The 16,680-nt window shown below is 36.1% G+C and overlaps 1 protein-coding gene across 1 annotated transcript in view; it reads left to right on the forward strand.

Annotated features, from left to right (window-relative positions):
• LOC149794770 (solute carrier family 23 member 1-like) overlaps positions 1 to 16,416 on the forward strand; it is a 45,131-nt gene extending 28,715 nt beyond the window's left edge. Inside the window, exons 8-11 of the mRNA XM_089966234.1 lie at positions 1,828 to 2,101; positions 3,357 to 3,452; positions 10,408 to 10,610; positions 14,606 to 16,416. Of these exons, the coding sequence (XP_089822360.1) occupies positions 1,828 to 2,101; positions 3,357 to 3,452; positions 10,408 to 10,610; positions 14,606 to 14,626 (594 nt within the window). The 3' untranslated portion in view covers positions 14,627 to 16,416. The remainder of the gene's footprint in view (positions 1 to 1,827; positions 2,102 to 3,356; positions 3,453 to 10,407; positions 10,611 to 14,605) is intronic.
• The last annotated feature ends 264 nt before the right edge of the window (positions 16,417 to 16,680 follow it).

Raw genomic sequence — 16,680 nt, forward strand, 5'->3', positions numbered from 1 at the left:
TGAGAAAATGATCTAGAAACATTGTTAAAAATCCATGATATCATTGTAATTGTTAGAGATTTTAGCTGTCGTTATATTATAATAATCAAATGTGTATTTAATGCCGTTAATTTTTATACATAGAAATTTAAGCTGCTGTTGACTTGAAGCTAACTAAACCTAAACGTACTTGGTAATTCAGAAATTGATCAGGTTAAGATAAACGTTTATCTGGAACATATCATCTGCTGTTGATGATTCAAAGGAAATATATATCTACACTAAATGACATTAATTAAGATATTATAGTGCCTAATTAATATGTATCTTTATAACTGCTGTTAATTAGCATATTGGTGGTGCCTAATTTCAAGCAGCTATTAGCAAATTTTAATTTATATGGAAAAGTGAAAACATTATTGAAGGCCTGATCACTTGATCTATTCCTGTTATGTATATAAAAACATCTTTAAATATCTTAATTATAGCATGCTATTATCTCCATGGCTTTCTACTCATTTTGATAGGACGGTCATGATCTCCAAGGATATCCACTCGTTTCCATAGGACTCGTGTTTTTTTTCCCTCAAGTCTTTCGACTCATTTCCAAAGCATTGCTGTTATCTCCTTGGATTTCCGCTCACTTCCATAAGACTGTTAATATCTCTAAGGCTTTCAGCTCTTTTCTTTAGAATGCTTTTATCTGGTGTTATCTTAAAGACTTTCCATCAATTTCCATATGATTGTTGTTATCAGAAACGATTCCGCACATTTCTATAGAAATGTTGTTGTCTCCATGGTTTTCCACACATTTCCAAAAGGACCGTTATTATCTCCAAGGATTTGCGCTCACTTCCATAATACTTGTTATCTGCAAGTTTTTCCACGCAGTTCCACAATACTTTTATTATTCCCATGGCTTTCCACTCATTTACATAGGAATGTTGTTATATCCAAGGATTTCTATTCATTTGCATAGTACTTATGATCTCCAAGGTATTTCGCTCATTTCCTTATAACTGTTTTTATCCCTAAGGGTTTCCACCCATTTCCATAGGACTACTATTATTTCCAAGGTTTCTACTCATTTCCATAAGACTGTTACTATCTCCATGGTATTTCGCTCATTTCCTTATAACTGTTGCTGTCTCTAAGGCTTTCCACTCATTTCCATGGGACTGTTGTTATCTCCATGGCTTTTTCCGCTCATTTTAATAAGACGGTTGTTCTCTCCAACGCTTTCCACTCATTTCCATAGGACTGTTGTTATCTGCAAGGCTTTTTGCTCTTTCCTAAGACTGTTGCCATCTCCTTTGCATTTTGCATTATTTCCGTAGAACTCTTACGCTTTCCACTCATTTCCATAGGATTATTGCTATTTCCAAGGCTTTCCGCTCATTTGAATAGGACTTTTGTTATCTAAATGGCTTTCCACTCATTTAAAAAGGCCTGCTGTTATGTCCAAGGATTCCTTTCATTTTAATAGAACTGTTGCTATCTCTAAGTCTTTATACTCATTTCCATAGGAATATTTTTATGTTCATGGCCTTCCTCTCATTTTAATATGCATGTTGTGATTTCCATGGCTTTCCGCTAATTACCTGATGATTTGTTATGTCCAAGGCTTGCACTCATTTACTTAGCACTTATTATTATCATGAAGGCTTTCTGCTCATTGTAATAGGACTGATATCTCAATGGCCTTCCACTCATTTCCATAGGAATAATATTATCTTCAAGGCTTCAGCTCATTTCTTATGTACTTTCGTTATATATATATATATATATATATATATATATATATATATATATATATATATATATATATATATATATTTCTTCTTCCAGGTGGCAAGTCGCAAAGTGTTTGTTGCCATGTCATTCATTTATATAGTGTTTGGCGTTTTTACAAAGATTTCGGCCATTTTTGTCAGCATCCCGTATCCAGTACTGGGTGGAGCAACAGTGACAATCATAGGGGTCTTTGCTGGCGTGAATTTGTCAAATCTGAGTGTAATTGACATGTCAGCCACAAGAAACTTGTCAATAATTGGAATCAGCATATTTGTGGGTTTACTGGTGCCAACATGGATGGAGAAGAACCCGAAATGTATAACAACAGGTAAACCAGGTGCTCAACATGTATGTATGTATGTATGTATGTATGCATGCATGCATGCATGCATGCATGCATGCATGTATGTATGTATGTATGTATGTATGTATGTATGTATGTATGCATGTAGGTAGTGCCAGTGGAATAAGACTGGCTTGGACCAGAGAATGATTGTGAATCTGCCCATTTTTCCCTCATTTAAATTCAACTCACGCTCAAGTCATGACACAGGTAAGTAGGTACGTGGGTAAAGAGGTAGGAATGCATGCATAGATGCAAGTAGGTGAGTATGTAAGTATGTTTCCCTTATTGCAGCAGAAAATTAAGTTCCTCCAAGGCAAGGCACATTATCTTTCTCCCAAACATTGATACATGTAAATATAACTAATTTTCTTTAATTTATTTATCATTCCGTATCATATGATTTAAGCAACACATTGGTATGGTGCATTGAAAAATCTGTTAATTTTCTTCCCTTTCATTTATATTTCAAACTAAATTGTTTCTGGTGCAGTTTTAGTCAAGTTTTAAATTACTATTACAAGTGCATGCATTTTTAAATGTTAATTCATATGAAGAACAAAATTAGTATTTAGGCATTTAAAACAATGTATGTATGCATGTATGTATGTATGTATGTATGTATGTATGTATGTATGCATGCATGCATGTACGTACGTACGTACGAACGTACGTACGTATGTACGTACGTACGTATGTATGGATGTATGTATGTATGTATGTATGTATGTATGTATGTATGTATGTATGTATGTAGTTTGATGACACATCATAACAATCCTAGCTATACCGTACCGAGGTAGTTTAGGTATCTCAAAAGGACAAACGAAACAAAGACAAAGCCAATAAGGGGGAAATTACTTAGAATCAGGTGTCCGATTTTTTGTAATTAAATCCCACTTTTTTGAAAACTCCAAGACGTTCTCAGGTGGAACATCATCATGTGACGCATCACAGGGCAAGAAAGGTTAGTCGCCTCTTTTGAATGGAGAACGTACCGGGGCTTTTTAAATACCCGTCCCGACAGAGGGATCAAATACAAAGTAAAAGAAAGATGTAAAAGAAAGATGGGAAAAGAAACATTAAAACAAGAAAGAAAATATGCGACACCTGTGTGCACAGCTATAAATAAGAACAATTGCACGATGTCTTATTTTAGGTATAACAAGATTCGTTCATTTTGTAAAATAGTTTTAATGTATATACTGCAATATAATGAAGCCCTATTTTCTTTTTTAAGGAAACGAAGGCTTGGACCAGTTTCTCACGATCCTGCTTTCCAGTCCGAATTTCTTCGGTGGAGTTCTTGCTTGTTTTTTGGACAACACATTTCCGGGTAATCAAAATTAATGTTAATGGTACTCACTTGACATGACTCCTCCAAACAACGTATGGTCTTGTAGGCCTATGGATTCCTATTTGATATATTTTGCTTTTGAATTAATTTTCAACCACTCTAGAAATCACAGTTCTTTAATAGTGTTACAAATATATAACCTATAATACAATATATGTTTGTATACATGCTGAGTTTTGATGGGGGAGGGGCATGAAAAATGGCGAAATTTGTCTTTTTTCTTTCCAGCATAATAGCATATGACGATATTACGTCTAGCGAGCATTGAACATCTCGCTTTTCACTATTGTAAACACAAGGTAAATTGCAAGTGGCTTTGCTTTATAAAATCATAAAGAAACCACATAGACTTAGATCCCTGATTAATTAACATCCTATCCTGTGGACATAAACTCTTGTATCCACCTAATACTGCATCATGAACAGCCATGAGGACATACAACCCAGTACCTACGAGAACGTAGATCCCAGTACCTAATGAGGACATGTATCCCAGTAACTACCAAACACTGTATCATATGGACATAGGTCCCAGTACCTAATGAGGGCATATATCCCAGTAACTACCAAACACTGTATCATATGGACATAGATCCCAGTACATACCCAAAATTGAATCATATGGATCCCAGTATTTGCCTAACACTCATATATACATATACCAAAATACTTACCTGACACTGCATCATGTATACACATATCACAGTACCTACCAAACACTATCATATGGACATAGATCCCAGTACATACCCAAAATTGAATCATATGGATCCCAGTATTTGCCTAACACTCATATATACATATACCAAAATACTTACCTAACACTGCATCATGTATACACATATCACAGTACCTACCAAACGCTATCATATGGACATAGATCCCAGTACCTAATGAGGGCATATATCCCAGTAACTACCAAACACTGTATCATATGGACATAGATCCCAGTACATACCCAAAATTGAATCATATGGATCCCAGTATTTGCCTAACACTCATATATACATATACCAAAATACTTACCTGACACTGCATCATGTATACACATATCACAGTACCTACCAAACACTATCATATGGACATAGATCCCAGTACATACCCAAAATTGAATCATATGGATCCCAGTATTTGCCTAACACTCATATATACATATACCAAAATACTTACCTGACACTGCATCATGTATACACATATCACAGTACCTACCAAACACTATCATATGGACATAGATCCCAGTACATACCCAAAATTGAATCATATGGATCCCAGTATTTGCCTAACACTCATATATACATATACCAAAATACTTACCTGACACTGCATCATGTATACACATATCACAGTACCTACCAAACATTGCATCATGTATACACATATCACAGTACCTACCAAACACTATCATATGGACATAGATCCCAGTACATACCCAAAATTGAATCATATGGATCCCAGTATTTGCCTAACACTCATATATACATATACCAAAATACTTACCTGACACTGCATCATGTATACACATATCACAGTACCTACCAAACACTATATCACAGTACCTACCAAACACTATATCACAGTACCTACCAAACACTATCATATGGACATAGATCCCAGTACCTAATGAGGGCATATATCACAGTACCTACCAAACACTATCATATGGACATAGATCCAAATACATATTTAACACTGTCTCATATGGATATAGATATCATTACTTACCTAACACTGTCTCACATGGACATAGATCCCAACACCTACCTAACAGTGTCTCATATGGACATAGATCTCAGTGCCTACCTCAGTCTCTCTCAATTCAGAAAAGTCTAAACTGTAAATGATGGCTTCAAAACTAGCTTTTTAACAAGAATAATTCCATTTGGAACAATCTAACAGTAAGTGTAGCTGAGCTGTTGACTTGGTGTCCTTAATATGAGACGCAAACCTTCTCCAGTTTTAGATTTTGTAATTTATAAGAAGGCAATGGCTATGCCTGTTAGACTGCCAAAATAATGTACAGGAATGCAAGGGTTATGCTTGTTAGGCTGTGAAATTAATGTATAGGACCACAAAGGTGATGCTTGTTAGGCTGCCAATGCAATGCATAGGAACGCAAGGGTTATGCCTGTTAGGCTGCCTGATGGCAAGGGTTATGCGTGTTAGGCTGCCGAAGTAATTTATAGGAAGGCAAGGGTTATGCGTGTTAGGCTGACAACATAACGTAAAGGAAGGAAAGGATTATGTATGTTAGGCTGCCACAGTAACGTATAGGAAGTCAAGGGTTGTGCTATAATAACCGTAGTGCCAAATTGCTGAGAGATGAAACAGCAGTTCTTCAGCTTTTCTCTTGTCCTTCTTCTTTAATCTTTTAATTTAGCATGATTTTTTATTTTGTATCCATTTATCATCTCTTTATTTCATCCTTGTTTTCAAAACATACACCATGCGAATACACGTACACACACATAACGCCCCGATTACACTGGACAACAAATTTTTACAAAAGTCATGTTACTGAAATAAAATTAGTCAATTCTTATCAATTTTTATGTGCTGAACACGAATATGACAGTCAAATTGCAAAATTGGCTCTAGTTTTTTTGTAATCTGCAAGAAATTAATGTTTACATAACGAAATGCATTCCAATAGTAAAAGGTCAACTGTAATAGCCTACCTATAAAAAATCAAGTCATTGACTACATCTTAGATTTCTTCGCCTGTCTCTTGTACAGCTGTTCGGGAGCATCTCTGAGGAGTGTCCAGCAGTAGTCAGCCAGCATTGTAGTGGACCATTTTCCCTGGTATCTTTGTTCCATTGTTGCGATATCTTGATGAAAACGTTCGCCGTGTTCATCACTAACAATACCACAGTTGCTAGGAAAGAAATCCAAATGGGAATGAAGGAAGTGAATCTTTAGAGACATATTGCAGCCAAGTTTCTTATACTTCATCAACATGTCTTCTACTAGTTCCTTATAGTTTTCTGCCCTAACATTTCCGAGGAAGTTTGTAGAAACTAGGCGAAAAGCATTCCATGCTTGTTTCGCGTCACCTTCCAGCAAGTTGTTGAACCGGTCATCTTTGAAAAGCTCTCGAATCTGAGGACCCACAAAAACTCCCTCTTTAATCTTTGCTTCGCTGAGTCGAGGGAATTTTTCATGCAGGTATCGGAATGCTGGCAAAGTCCGGTCAATGGCTTTCACGAAGTTCTTCATCAAACCTAGTTTGATGTGAAGGGGTGGTAGCAAGATTTTCTGAGCCTCAACCAGAGCTGGCTGTTGGATATTCTTCTCTCCAATGGCTACATTCTGCCTGTGAGTCCATTCCTTCCTCATGTAGTGCATTTCCCTTGCTCGGCTATCCCACTCGCATAAGAAACACATGTATTTTGTATATCCTTGCTGCAGTCCCATTAAAAGGGCAACTACCTTCAAATCACCACAGAGGTGCCAGCTGTACTTGTTATACTCAATGGAATTCAGTAGCTGCCTTAAGTTATCGTATGTCTCTTTCATGTGGACAGCATACGCTACTGGAATAGATGGAAGAATGTTTCCATTGTGCAAAAGCACAGCCTTGAGACTCAGTTTCGAAGAGTCCACAAATAGTCTCCATTCTTGTGGGTCATGAGTGATTTTTAAAGCATTCATGAGGCCCTCAATATCGGAACAGAATATCAGATTACTTTCCTTTCTGAAGAAAGGCTCCAATTGCTGGTGGCGCTTTCGATATGCAGTAATTGTGACATCTTCTTCTAGAAGATTCCATTGTTGGAGTCTTGATCCTAGCAATTCTGCCTTGTTCTTTGATAAGTCCAAATCACGAATCAGGTCATTTAGTTCTTCCTGTGTTATTCTGTGTGGGGTTGATGATGCACCACAGTGAAAATCTGGATCACTGCATGCTGATGGACCAGGAGAAGAACAGGTCGACTCACCTTTGTCTTCGTCAGATGAATCAAGAGAATATTCTGCTGGAGGTTCTGGAATAGGAAGTCCCTCACCATGTGGAACTGGTCTCAATGCAGACGGAATGTTTGGGTAGACTATTCTCGACTTCTTTCGCTTCGTTATTCCGCCGGAAAGAGGAGGAACCAAGCAGAAGTAACAGTCATTTAGGTGGTTGCTTGGCTCTCTCCACACCATTGGGACTGCAAACGGCATTGATGACCTTTTGCAATTCAACCACTGTGAAAGCTGTGTTGTACATGTAGCACAGCATATATGCGGAGCCCAAGGCTTGTCTTGGTCACCAACCTTGCATCCGAAGTAAAGATGATATGCCTTCTTCACTTGAGAATTGATACTTTTCTTCTGGTTGGCAAATGTCACTTCCCCACAAATATAGCAAAAATTGTCCGCGGTATTAACACACTTTCGAGGCATTACTGTTCTTTATTGTACGTAAATGGATAAAATAATAAGTTTTATGTAACAGTAGCTTGAACTGTCTCGCACAACGTCTAAAATATTTTAAATGCTGAACCTATCTGATTGGGCTTTATATAGTACACTGCTTACGTCAGCTTCAGCAGCCGCCTGGCATTAGTATAATAGGCCTACACATGTATAGTACACTGCTGACGTCAACTTACTTCAGCAGCCGCATGGCATTAGTATTGCATTGCATCAGAAAATGATGCAATCAACTGTGGATGATGTGAGCATGATGGTATTATGCAATGTTACATCATTATTCCGGATGTTGCTGCAGTCCTACTGGAGAAATTTACACAGTGAAACATAGAAAATGAGGTATATGAATATCTTCAAAACGAGAGCCAATACAAATTTTTCACGGTTATATTCGTGTTCGGCACGCCAAAATACTACAGATTAGGGCCTTTTCAAGTCAGTAATGATTTCACTGTTGACCAGTGTTATTGTCAAGACTAACATCTATATTGTTCCGAGCAGACACAGACCAGCTGTGAGAGACCTGACAACAAAAGAAAATTATACATGATCATCCGTAAAAGATTTATCTCAGAATAAAAGTAAGAATGATAGCTTGTGAAATGTTTGACTATTAAAGATCGAAGACCGATATTTCTAAATGCCCAAAGGTCCACATGATCCCAGGTTACTAATAATGTATAGACTGGTTTGCATCTTCTGGCATTACTTAATTGACTAGTCATATCTTACTATGGGTCACTGCAAAGAAAAGTAGAGGAACGATTACCATCTCATTATTTGTCTATCAAAAACCGAGCTGAATGAGTGTTTGCTAATTTATTAAAAAGGCACAGTAGTAGATCATTGATTTATCTCTTAGAGTGTTGGAAAGAAAATCAGTGAGTGATTTTGTTCAGTATAACAATTATTAAGATATAATCATTTCAACGCAAAAATGGCCTGCTCAGCCGATTTAGGGCCGGTCGTACGTCTCTAATGATTGGCCACCCATTTATTTCATTTTTTTATCAATTCTTTTTTTTCCACAGGACTTTTATGGTGATTAATAATAACAGAATCTATGTTGGGGTTTGGGCCGAGACAAGAAAATCCCAATCAAGGGGTTACATTATTTTTTCATCCACACGAGAGTCTGCATTGAATGGGGAGACAAATAATGTAACCCAGCGACTAGGGTTTCCTTGTCTTGGTAAAAAAAAGCCGACATATCATTTTTCTTGCGCACCTTTTTCTTATTAAATTAGAATAACCTTGCATTTTTACAATACAGTTAGCAGTTAGTGTTAGTCAGCTATTACTATTGACTCTCACTCTGTATACAAGTCATTAGGTCTTGCACTCTTTTTTGAAAATCTGCATAATTAGTTACGTAGAATATAGCTGTATATGCCGTTATTAGAAAAGTAAGAAAAGATCAAGCAAAAAGTTGAAATGTTTGTGCGTTGGAAGTATTGTACAATGAGGGTATCAAGTCATGTGCTATTGTTGTGTGTGTGTGTGTGTGTGTGTGTGTGTGTGATTTAGATTTTTAACGTAGCTTTAACAATTATTCAGTCATATCGCTACGATGTCTGTATTGTGACAGTTTATAGTGATGTCTAGCACTGGGGCATCATGCCGCAGACATGTAGCATGATGTCCCACCCAGTCATATTATCCTGACACCAGGCCGACCAGTCCTAACACTAACATCTTAATGCTGAGCGCCAAGCGAGGCAGCTGTTAGTACCATTTTTGTACGTCTTTGGTATGACTCGGCCGGGGATCGAACCCACGACCTCCCGTATCCGAGGCGGACGCTCTAACCACTCTATTGTTGTGTAAATACCGCGCATTAATAGGAATGTTTTAATATGAGCGATGGGGTGACCTATCGACCCTAAGTACACGTGTTCTATAAATGAGATAACAGAAACATAAAATATCATTTGGTATCATCACATTTAATCCATGGAAACCATATGAAAATGAAAAGTAGAAATAAATATCTTTCGTATGGTTAATTTTAAGTTTCATCACTTTTAATTTTGAAAAAAAAATATATGATAAGCAACAGGATGATACATTATAATCACAAGTACAGTTCGACTGAAGTGTGTAGTGACTGAGATAATTTCTAATTCATGATTTTCTTGGAAATTTATATTTTCTGTCCTGGAAATGGGGTAAGTGTTGCTATTACTAGTACAACGATACGCTACATGAAATGAAAACGTTTTATTAGCGGAATATAGTGTGGAGTGGTTAATTAATAATTATCATTGGTAAGTGCAAGAGTTTTCATTTGGGCTGGCACTATTATTTTTTATTCAACTGTAGCGAATTGGGAATATCAAACTCGTTCTTTCCTACTATTCAGAACAAAACAGGTGTAGTTTTCGTGTATTTCATAACAAAACTCTCACACTAGCAATCGGGACATGCAATGTTGAGCAAATCAAATGAAAGTAGCCAAAGTGGATCTGGATTTAACACAACAATCATGTCTTTATAGCACTTCGATGTTCCATTTAAGGTACAGATGAGGAGAGAGGGATATCCTGGTGGCAAAAGGGATCAGAATCTTGGGATGATAAAGGTCCTTCGATGAACTATCTGGAAGGGCCTGAATTATACGAGCCTTTATTTCCCAAGAAATGGTGTTCCTACAAAATAATCAAGTTTATTCCTGTCCTACACTACCAAGAATATACCGAACACGAGAAAGAGGAAGAAACAGTAATCCCAGCAATTTTACATTCACCGATAATGTCTGCTGCTCAAATAATAGAAGTACTTTGGTGGTGGGTTTTTGAATTTTCTGCACGCTTCAGGCTTCAGTGAGTCCGCCATTGTGCCCGAGGGTGAAGTGCGGGAATTCGCTTCGTAGTGAGGATAGGGTCAGATTTTAAGAGGTAAAGGTGAATGTACAATGCACAGCTCTTACGTTCCAAAAAAGCCTACGAAGCATGTGTCAGCGGCTAATTGTCATATAGTTATATAGCGTGTACACACAGTATAGTAATTTAACGTAATGTATACTCAATATGGTAATTTAACACAATGTATACACAGCATGATAATTTCACGTAATGTACACAGAGTATGGTAATTTAACGTAGTCCTCAATCAATATGGTAATTTACGCAAAGAACACAAAACATGGAAATTTAACGTAATAATTTGTTGACATTCAGGTTATGAGGATCTGTAACCATCGTGCCTAATTTATGTATCGCTTTTTCGTCAGTAAACTTTTAACATATTGTATCATTTCACGGGTTTTACTTGACCGAGCTATGTCAAACCCTGGACCGATTCCGCTAGAAGTCATAAGTTTCCCTTTAATTTCAAAGACCTCTATACAGCTGCTGTTATAAACTAGAACGTCCAACGTGTCCATTCTGTAATAAGTTTTACTCTAATTAATACAAGAGCACAGATTTCACAAGTTCCCAATTGTCTATCAACCGCACATCTGCATGGTTTACCTTAATTAAATTTCCGTAACGTACCGTCAGCATTTCACGGCGTAAAATTTTACAACTCCACATAATACAGGGATCTATTTTTACTACGTCACCTTAGGCCAGTCAAATCACTGTTTTAAGCTACCCTTTTACCTGTAAAACTGCATAAAATTTACCACCATGGCAACAATAAATGGCGCCTGCCGACGACGGAACAGTCCCTTCTTGTTTATTCCTTTGAGTAATATGCCAGTCCCCAATCTTAAATACTGTACCTGGAGTCACACGATCAATTCACACAATTAGATTTTAATAGGGACTACTGAGCGACAAGGACGATCATGTGGCTCTGACCTGAATTCACAAAAAGTAAACCATGGCATCAAGGAAACTCACTAACACTTCACTCCGTGACGTTCGCGCCAAATAATTGTCTAATTATATCCGGCTGAGAAATATATTCGCAGCACCGAGTTCCCATATTCAAACAAGTGATCACAAAAATCTAAGAATTCTTAAAAGGAAGTGCTATAAACAATTGCGCATACTCCAAATTTATTACAATATTTTATTCGGCTATGGAAAAACCTGTCTATATTTATAGCCTCAAAATTCGATGGAGAGAGAGAGAGAGAGAGAGAGCATGTTATTCCTACTTTTAAAAAAAATATCACAACAACAGTCTCTCTTTCTTTCCTTCTTTCTTTCTTTCTTTCTTTCTCCATTGTAATAAATTTGTTCGATATCCTAATGGTAACTGTTCCTGTTTTAGGAAACCGCTCCATAAATGTGATCAGTAGTTTCCGTAATTACGAGAATAGTTCCGTTTGTCATGTAATGTTTATGTAAAAATTGTAGAACGATTTCTTTCCATAAGTAAATCTTTAAATGCTATAACATCTTGAATTGACTTCAACTTGTACACATCATATAACCTATTTGGCACTACCATTTGTCACGGATAAAATTCTAACATTAGATCTACCGTTTCTCAGAAAGAAACCAAACACACGGCTTATTCAACAAAAAAGCGAGTTTCACTGCAATCTATGACCCTGCCCATGGTAAACTCTCATTCTAAAACCAAAACATGCGTTCGGAAAATGTAATATGTTTGTCATATTTTCATTCTCTCCGTTACTTATGAGTGCAGTAGAACCAGATTTTGTTTTGATGATGTTCCTAGTTTTGTTGGAAACTTTACCACATTGTTTGTTGCGTGTGCTGCCAAACATGACATCTCCTAAATTGTGATATCCAACAAATGTTATGGTAGAATGAAAACAATTGTATATGAACATTCTCACATAGAATATGTGACGTCGTCTTAATTATCATTGTCCTATAATACCTTTAAAAAATAACAGAACCAAAAAATGGTGTCCCTTTTACCGTATTTTTCAATTCTTTCTTTGTCTCTGCAATGTAACGTTAAGTCTGTCTGTCCTTCTCTCAAACTACTAGTCCCAGTTCTACTGTCACCCAATGCAGTAACACGTGGGTGAATGCGTGCATGCGTGTGTGTGCGTGTGTATGTATGTGTGTTAGTTTCGTTTGTACCAAAATTTCATATGAACGTTACATACAAAGACGTAGTAACCATTGACTTAAACTTTTTTATTTCTCCGTGTAGGTGTATGTCATCGTTCTCAATTTTTTTTCTTCATGCAAGTCACTTTTTGGCTACTAGGTTGTAAAACATAATGTTCATGAGGCACCAAACGAATTTCTTTCTTCATTGGTTTAATTGGTTTTGTCATCCTATCATATGTACCACCGCTTTCTCTCTCTCACCCTCTCAGTCTCTCTCTCTCTCTCTCAACCTCTCAGTCTCTCTCTCTCTCTCTCTCTCTCTCTCTCTCTCTCTCTGTAGTGGATGCAGATGGTGTTGAACTCTTGTCACTTCACAGTGTTGATGAAAGTCTTCGTTTTCAATTTTCTGTAAGTGTGTTTTTACGTCTCTCAAATGTGACAATAATTATAGGGGGACGAACGAATTTCTTTGGCGCTGAATCAGGACTCTCGTGGTATTGTGACAGAAGTGTAGGACATTGATGCAAGCTCACTCATGTCTTCTTCGGAATCACTGGCATACATTTGAGCTAACAGTTCAGCTCGTGTGTGGGGTGATGGATGATATATATGGTGTGATGAATATTAATTTTATAATGTAATAGTATAGTATCATTTGTGAGCTTCTATCTCGTTCTCTTACATTTTAAGCTAAAGGAGGGCGTTTGGATAGTGAGTATGATATAATAGTTGGTATAGTTGATGTAATGGATAGTATTTTTTAGATGTAAGGGATAGTCTTTTTGTGAAATTTCATCTTCATCGTTTACATTCTAAGCTAACAGAGGTCGTTTGGAGAGAGCGTGTGTGAGTGTGTGTGTATGTGTATTGGTCTTTGTTTGTTTCTATAAAACTCCCTTTGTCCCTCTCAAATTCATTTCACTTACCTACCTACAGTTGCGCGTATTCAGGTCAGGCACTTGCATCAATAATACTCAGCATCCGTCTGATTATGGTTAGCCACTCGCAACACTGTTGCCATATTTACCTTAGTGTCCAGTACAGTGACGTCATTGAATCTTGAAATTTTGAGGCTATAAATATAGATTTGTGTTTTTTCATAGGAATTTTTACAGGTTGTAGGTATAAATATATGCTAGGGTTTTTAAATATGATTGTCATACAAGTTGAAGCTAAAAATATATAAACTGGGTTTTCCACAGGATTTTACCACAAATTATGGCTGAAAATAAATACTAGGTTTTTTCCCGAGGGATTTCCTACCAGTGGTGACTATAAATAGATACTTGGTTTTTTAAAATTGGCCTTACCCTACAAGTTGTAATTATTAATAGACACTATCGTTTTTCCAAATAGTATTTTGGTGGTGTAATAGTCTATTTTGTGAGAGTTTATCTTCTTCTCTTACATTTTAAGATAGCACAGACCGTTTGGATAGTGAGTATGATATAATGGATGTTATAGTTGGTGTATTGGATATTATTTTTGTGGTCTAAGGGATAGATATTATGTGGAGAAGATGAAGACTTAGTGGAGAAGACGGAATGACAGAAATTAGAAGAAATAATATCCGATGTTTTGCATAAATAATATCAGAGATCTTTTGGGAAATATTTTTAATATTCAAGTTCTAGATATGATGTATCAGGTTTTTACGTTTTACAACATAATTATTAGATGCGTAGTCAAAATTTTGCTCACTATAAGACTTACGTTATCTTCTGTTTACAGGTATACAAACCAGGGGAATGAAAATATTGGAGATCGTGCATAGCAAAGATTCCAGGAGATAAATGCCATATAGGACAAAATCTCACTTGATATAAACATTTCAGTGTACAAACGAACTTTTAAACAATTATTCAAAGAAAATTGTTACTTACGTTTAATTATATGTAATATATTGGAATGTATAATTGCAATTACTATTTCATTTGTTTAAACTTCTCATTTTTATGTCAGTCCTCGTTGTAAAATTCTTTTGCCGAAAACTGAAACATTGCACCAGATTCCCAATAAGATTAAGAGTCCGAAGATAATTGTGTTAAAATGAGGCAGGTAGTTATCGCGATAAAGTCAAATTTTTGAAAGATTGATATTTAAAGCAACATTTTTTTCTAAAAAATGGCTTCCGACCGATATTTATTCGTTTAGTGTTGCCGTATCGTTTGTATCAAGTAGCAAATGTAACTTATTGTCAATCCGATAACGCTTCAATTACATTTACTAATTCTTTGTGGTGGTTACTGACTATTCATGGTAGCTACTGTTGAAAATGAAATATGACAGGATCGTATCTTTTATTATTAAAATTAATGAAACTCTACCAACATCATTACACAATCTGTACAATCCGAATTGATAAGTGCGTTGTTTTATGTACTGATAGGCAGTAGTTTACGACATTTCTGGCACACTTGCTGATATTTTAGACGTACGTTTTAATTTGATCACTCGCTACTATATCGCTTCACGGATAGCCTCTCTGCAACCATTTCAAGATATTTTAGTTATAAATAATTTAATAAATCCATAATAGCAAGTGTGCCAGGGCTCGCATGTTCTAATATACAAGTAAACATAATTAAGTGTACCATTATTCTCATTTTCTATGCTACTGGTATACATACCTAAGTGTGCCAGCACTCTCATGTTTTATGCTGCTAGTAAACCTGATTAATATTGCAGTAAACTCTCATACAACAATAATAAAGACAAGTGCGCCATACAATTGCATGCATATTAAATACTTTTCAGACGCAAACCCTAATCAACTGTCTTATGTATATTTAATGAAATTGATTGTTTGTTAGTTAGAATTTTTTAAAATTTCATTACATGCTGTTGTAGTGTGGCATTGTGTACTGAGCTTGGCCATGTCCAGGATTGAGTTCATTTCTTCTTGACCTGATTGACTTTTTATTCATTATGAGCAACTAGTACATGGGTAGATTATCATCTATGTATATTGTCACAATTTCAGGATCATTATTAATATAAGAGGTAAATATGTCGATTTGGGTCAAAGTTTGTGAGTTTCCTAAGTGAATTATACACAATCCAGGTTATTGTTTTGTAAACATCAGGGTCATTGTAGAAGGTTATTTTCGATTAGGTAATTTTTCTTTTAGAAAATGCTGATTGTGACCCGATGTCAAGTAGAGAACTATATAATCTTGTAATTGTGAGGACTGGATGTTTGTGTTTTAACATCTAGCATTTTCAAGTAGTATTATGTTTTGACCAGTTGGGCCGAATTTTATTGAATTTAAGTGATTGTTTTCTCTGGAAATATAAAAGTGCTGTGATAAAATTCTTGGTCAGAGACATTCACTGGCATCTATAGTATATTCAAACATGGAATTATATTTATGTGATTCAACAAAAGACTGTTGACACATCAACAATTTAATAGCTGCCACAGACACACCATGGACGTAGGTTTTGGATTTCTTTGGGACTTGTACTGAATTGTATTCAGGACTTTAAATTAATAGGACGTGCGTCTGTAATTCTTGAATAAATTTGGGATTTAATTCGCAGTGCCGTAAGTTCTTTTTTTTTCATTTTCTCTTTATATTTAAGGGAAATAAATTATTTGTTCAATTTTACAAAGCTTGTTGTCTTTCACTCTTTTCTGTTACTTATTTTAAGAACATGGATTCATAACAATTTTCAAATGAATAAACAGTCAATTAGTCTCTAGGAAAACGATCAGCACGTTCGGATATTGCATTATCATTTCAAGATTTGCGTGCCAAAAAGAAATATGTTGCAAATGTGTTACCTCCATATTTACAATACAA

The sequence above is a fragment of the Sinohyriopsis cumingii genome, chromosome 7 (assembly GCF_028554795.1).
Source record: "Sinohyriopsis cumingii isolate HCF-2022 chromosome 7, ASM2855479v2, whole genome shotgun sequence".
NCBI classification, from domain to species: Eukaryota; Metazoa; Mollusca; class Bivalvia; order Unionida; family Unionidae; genus Sinohyriopsis; species Sinohyriopsis cumingii.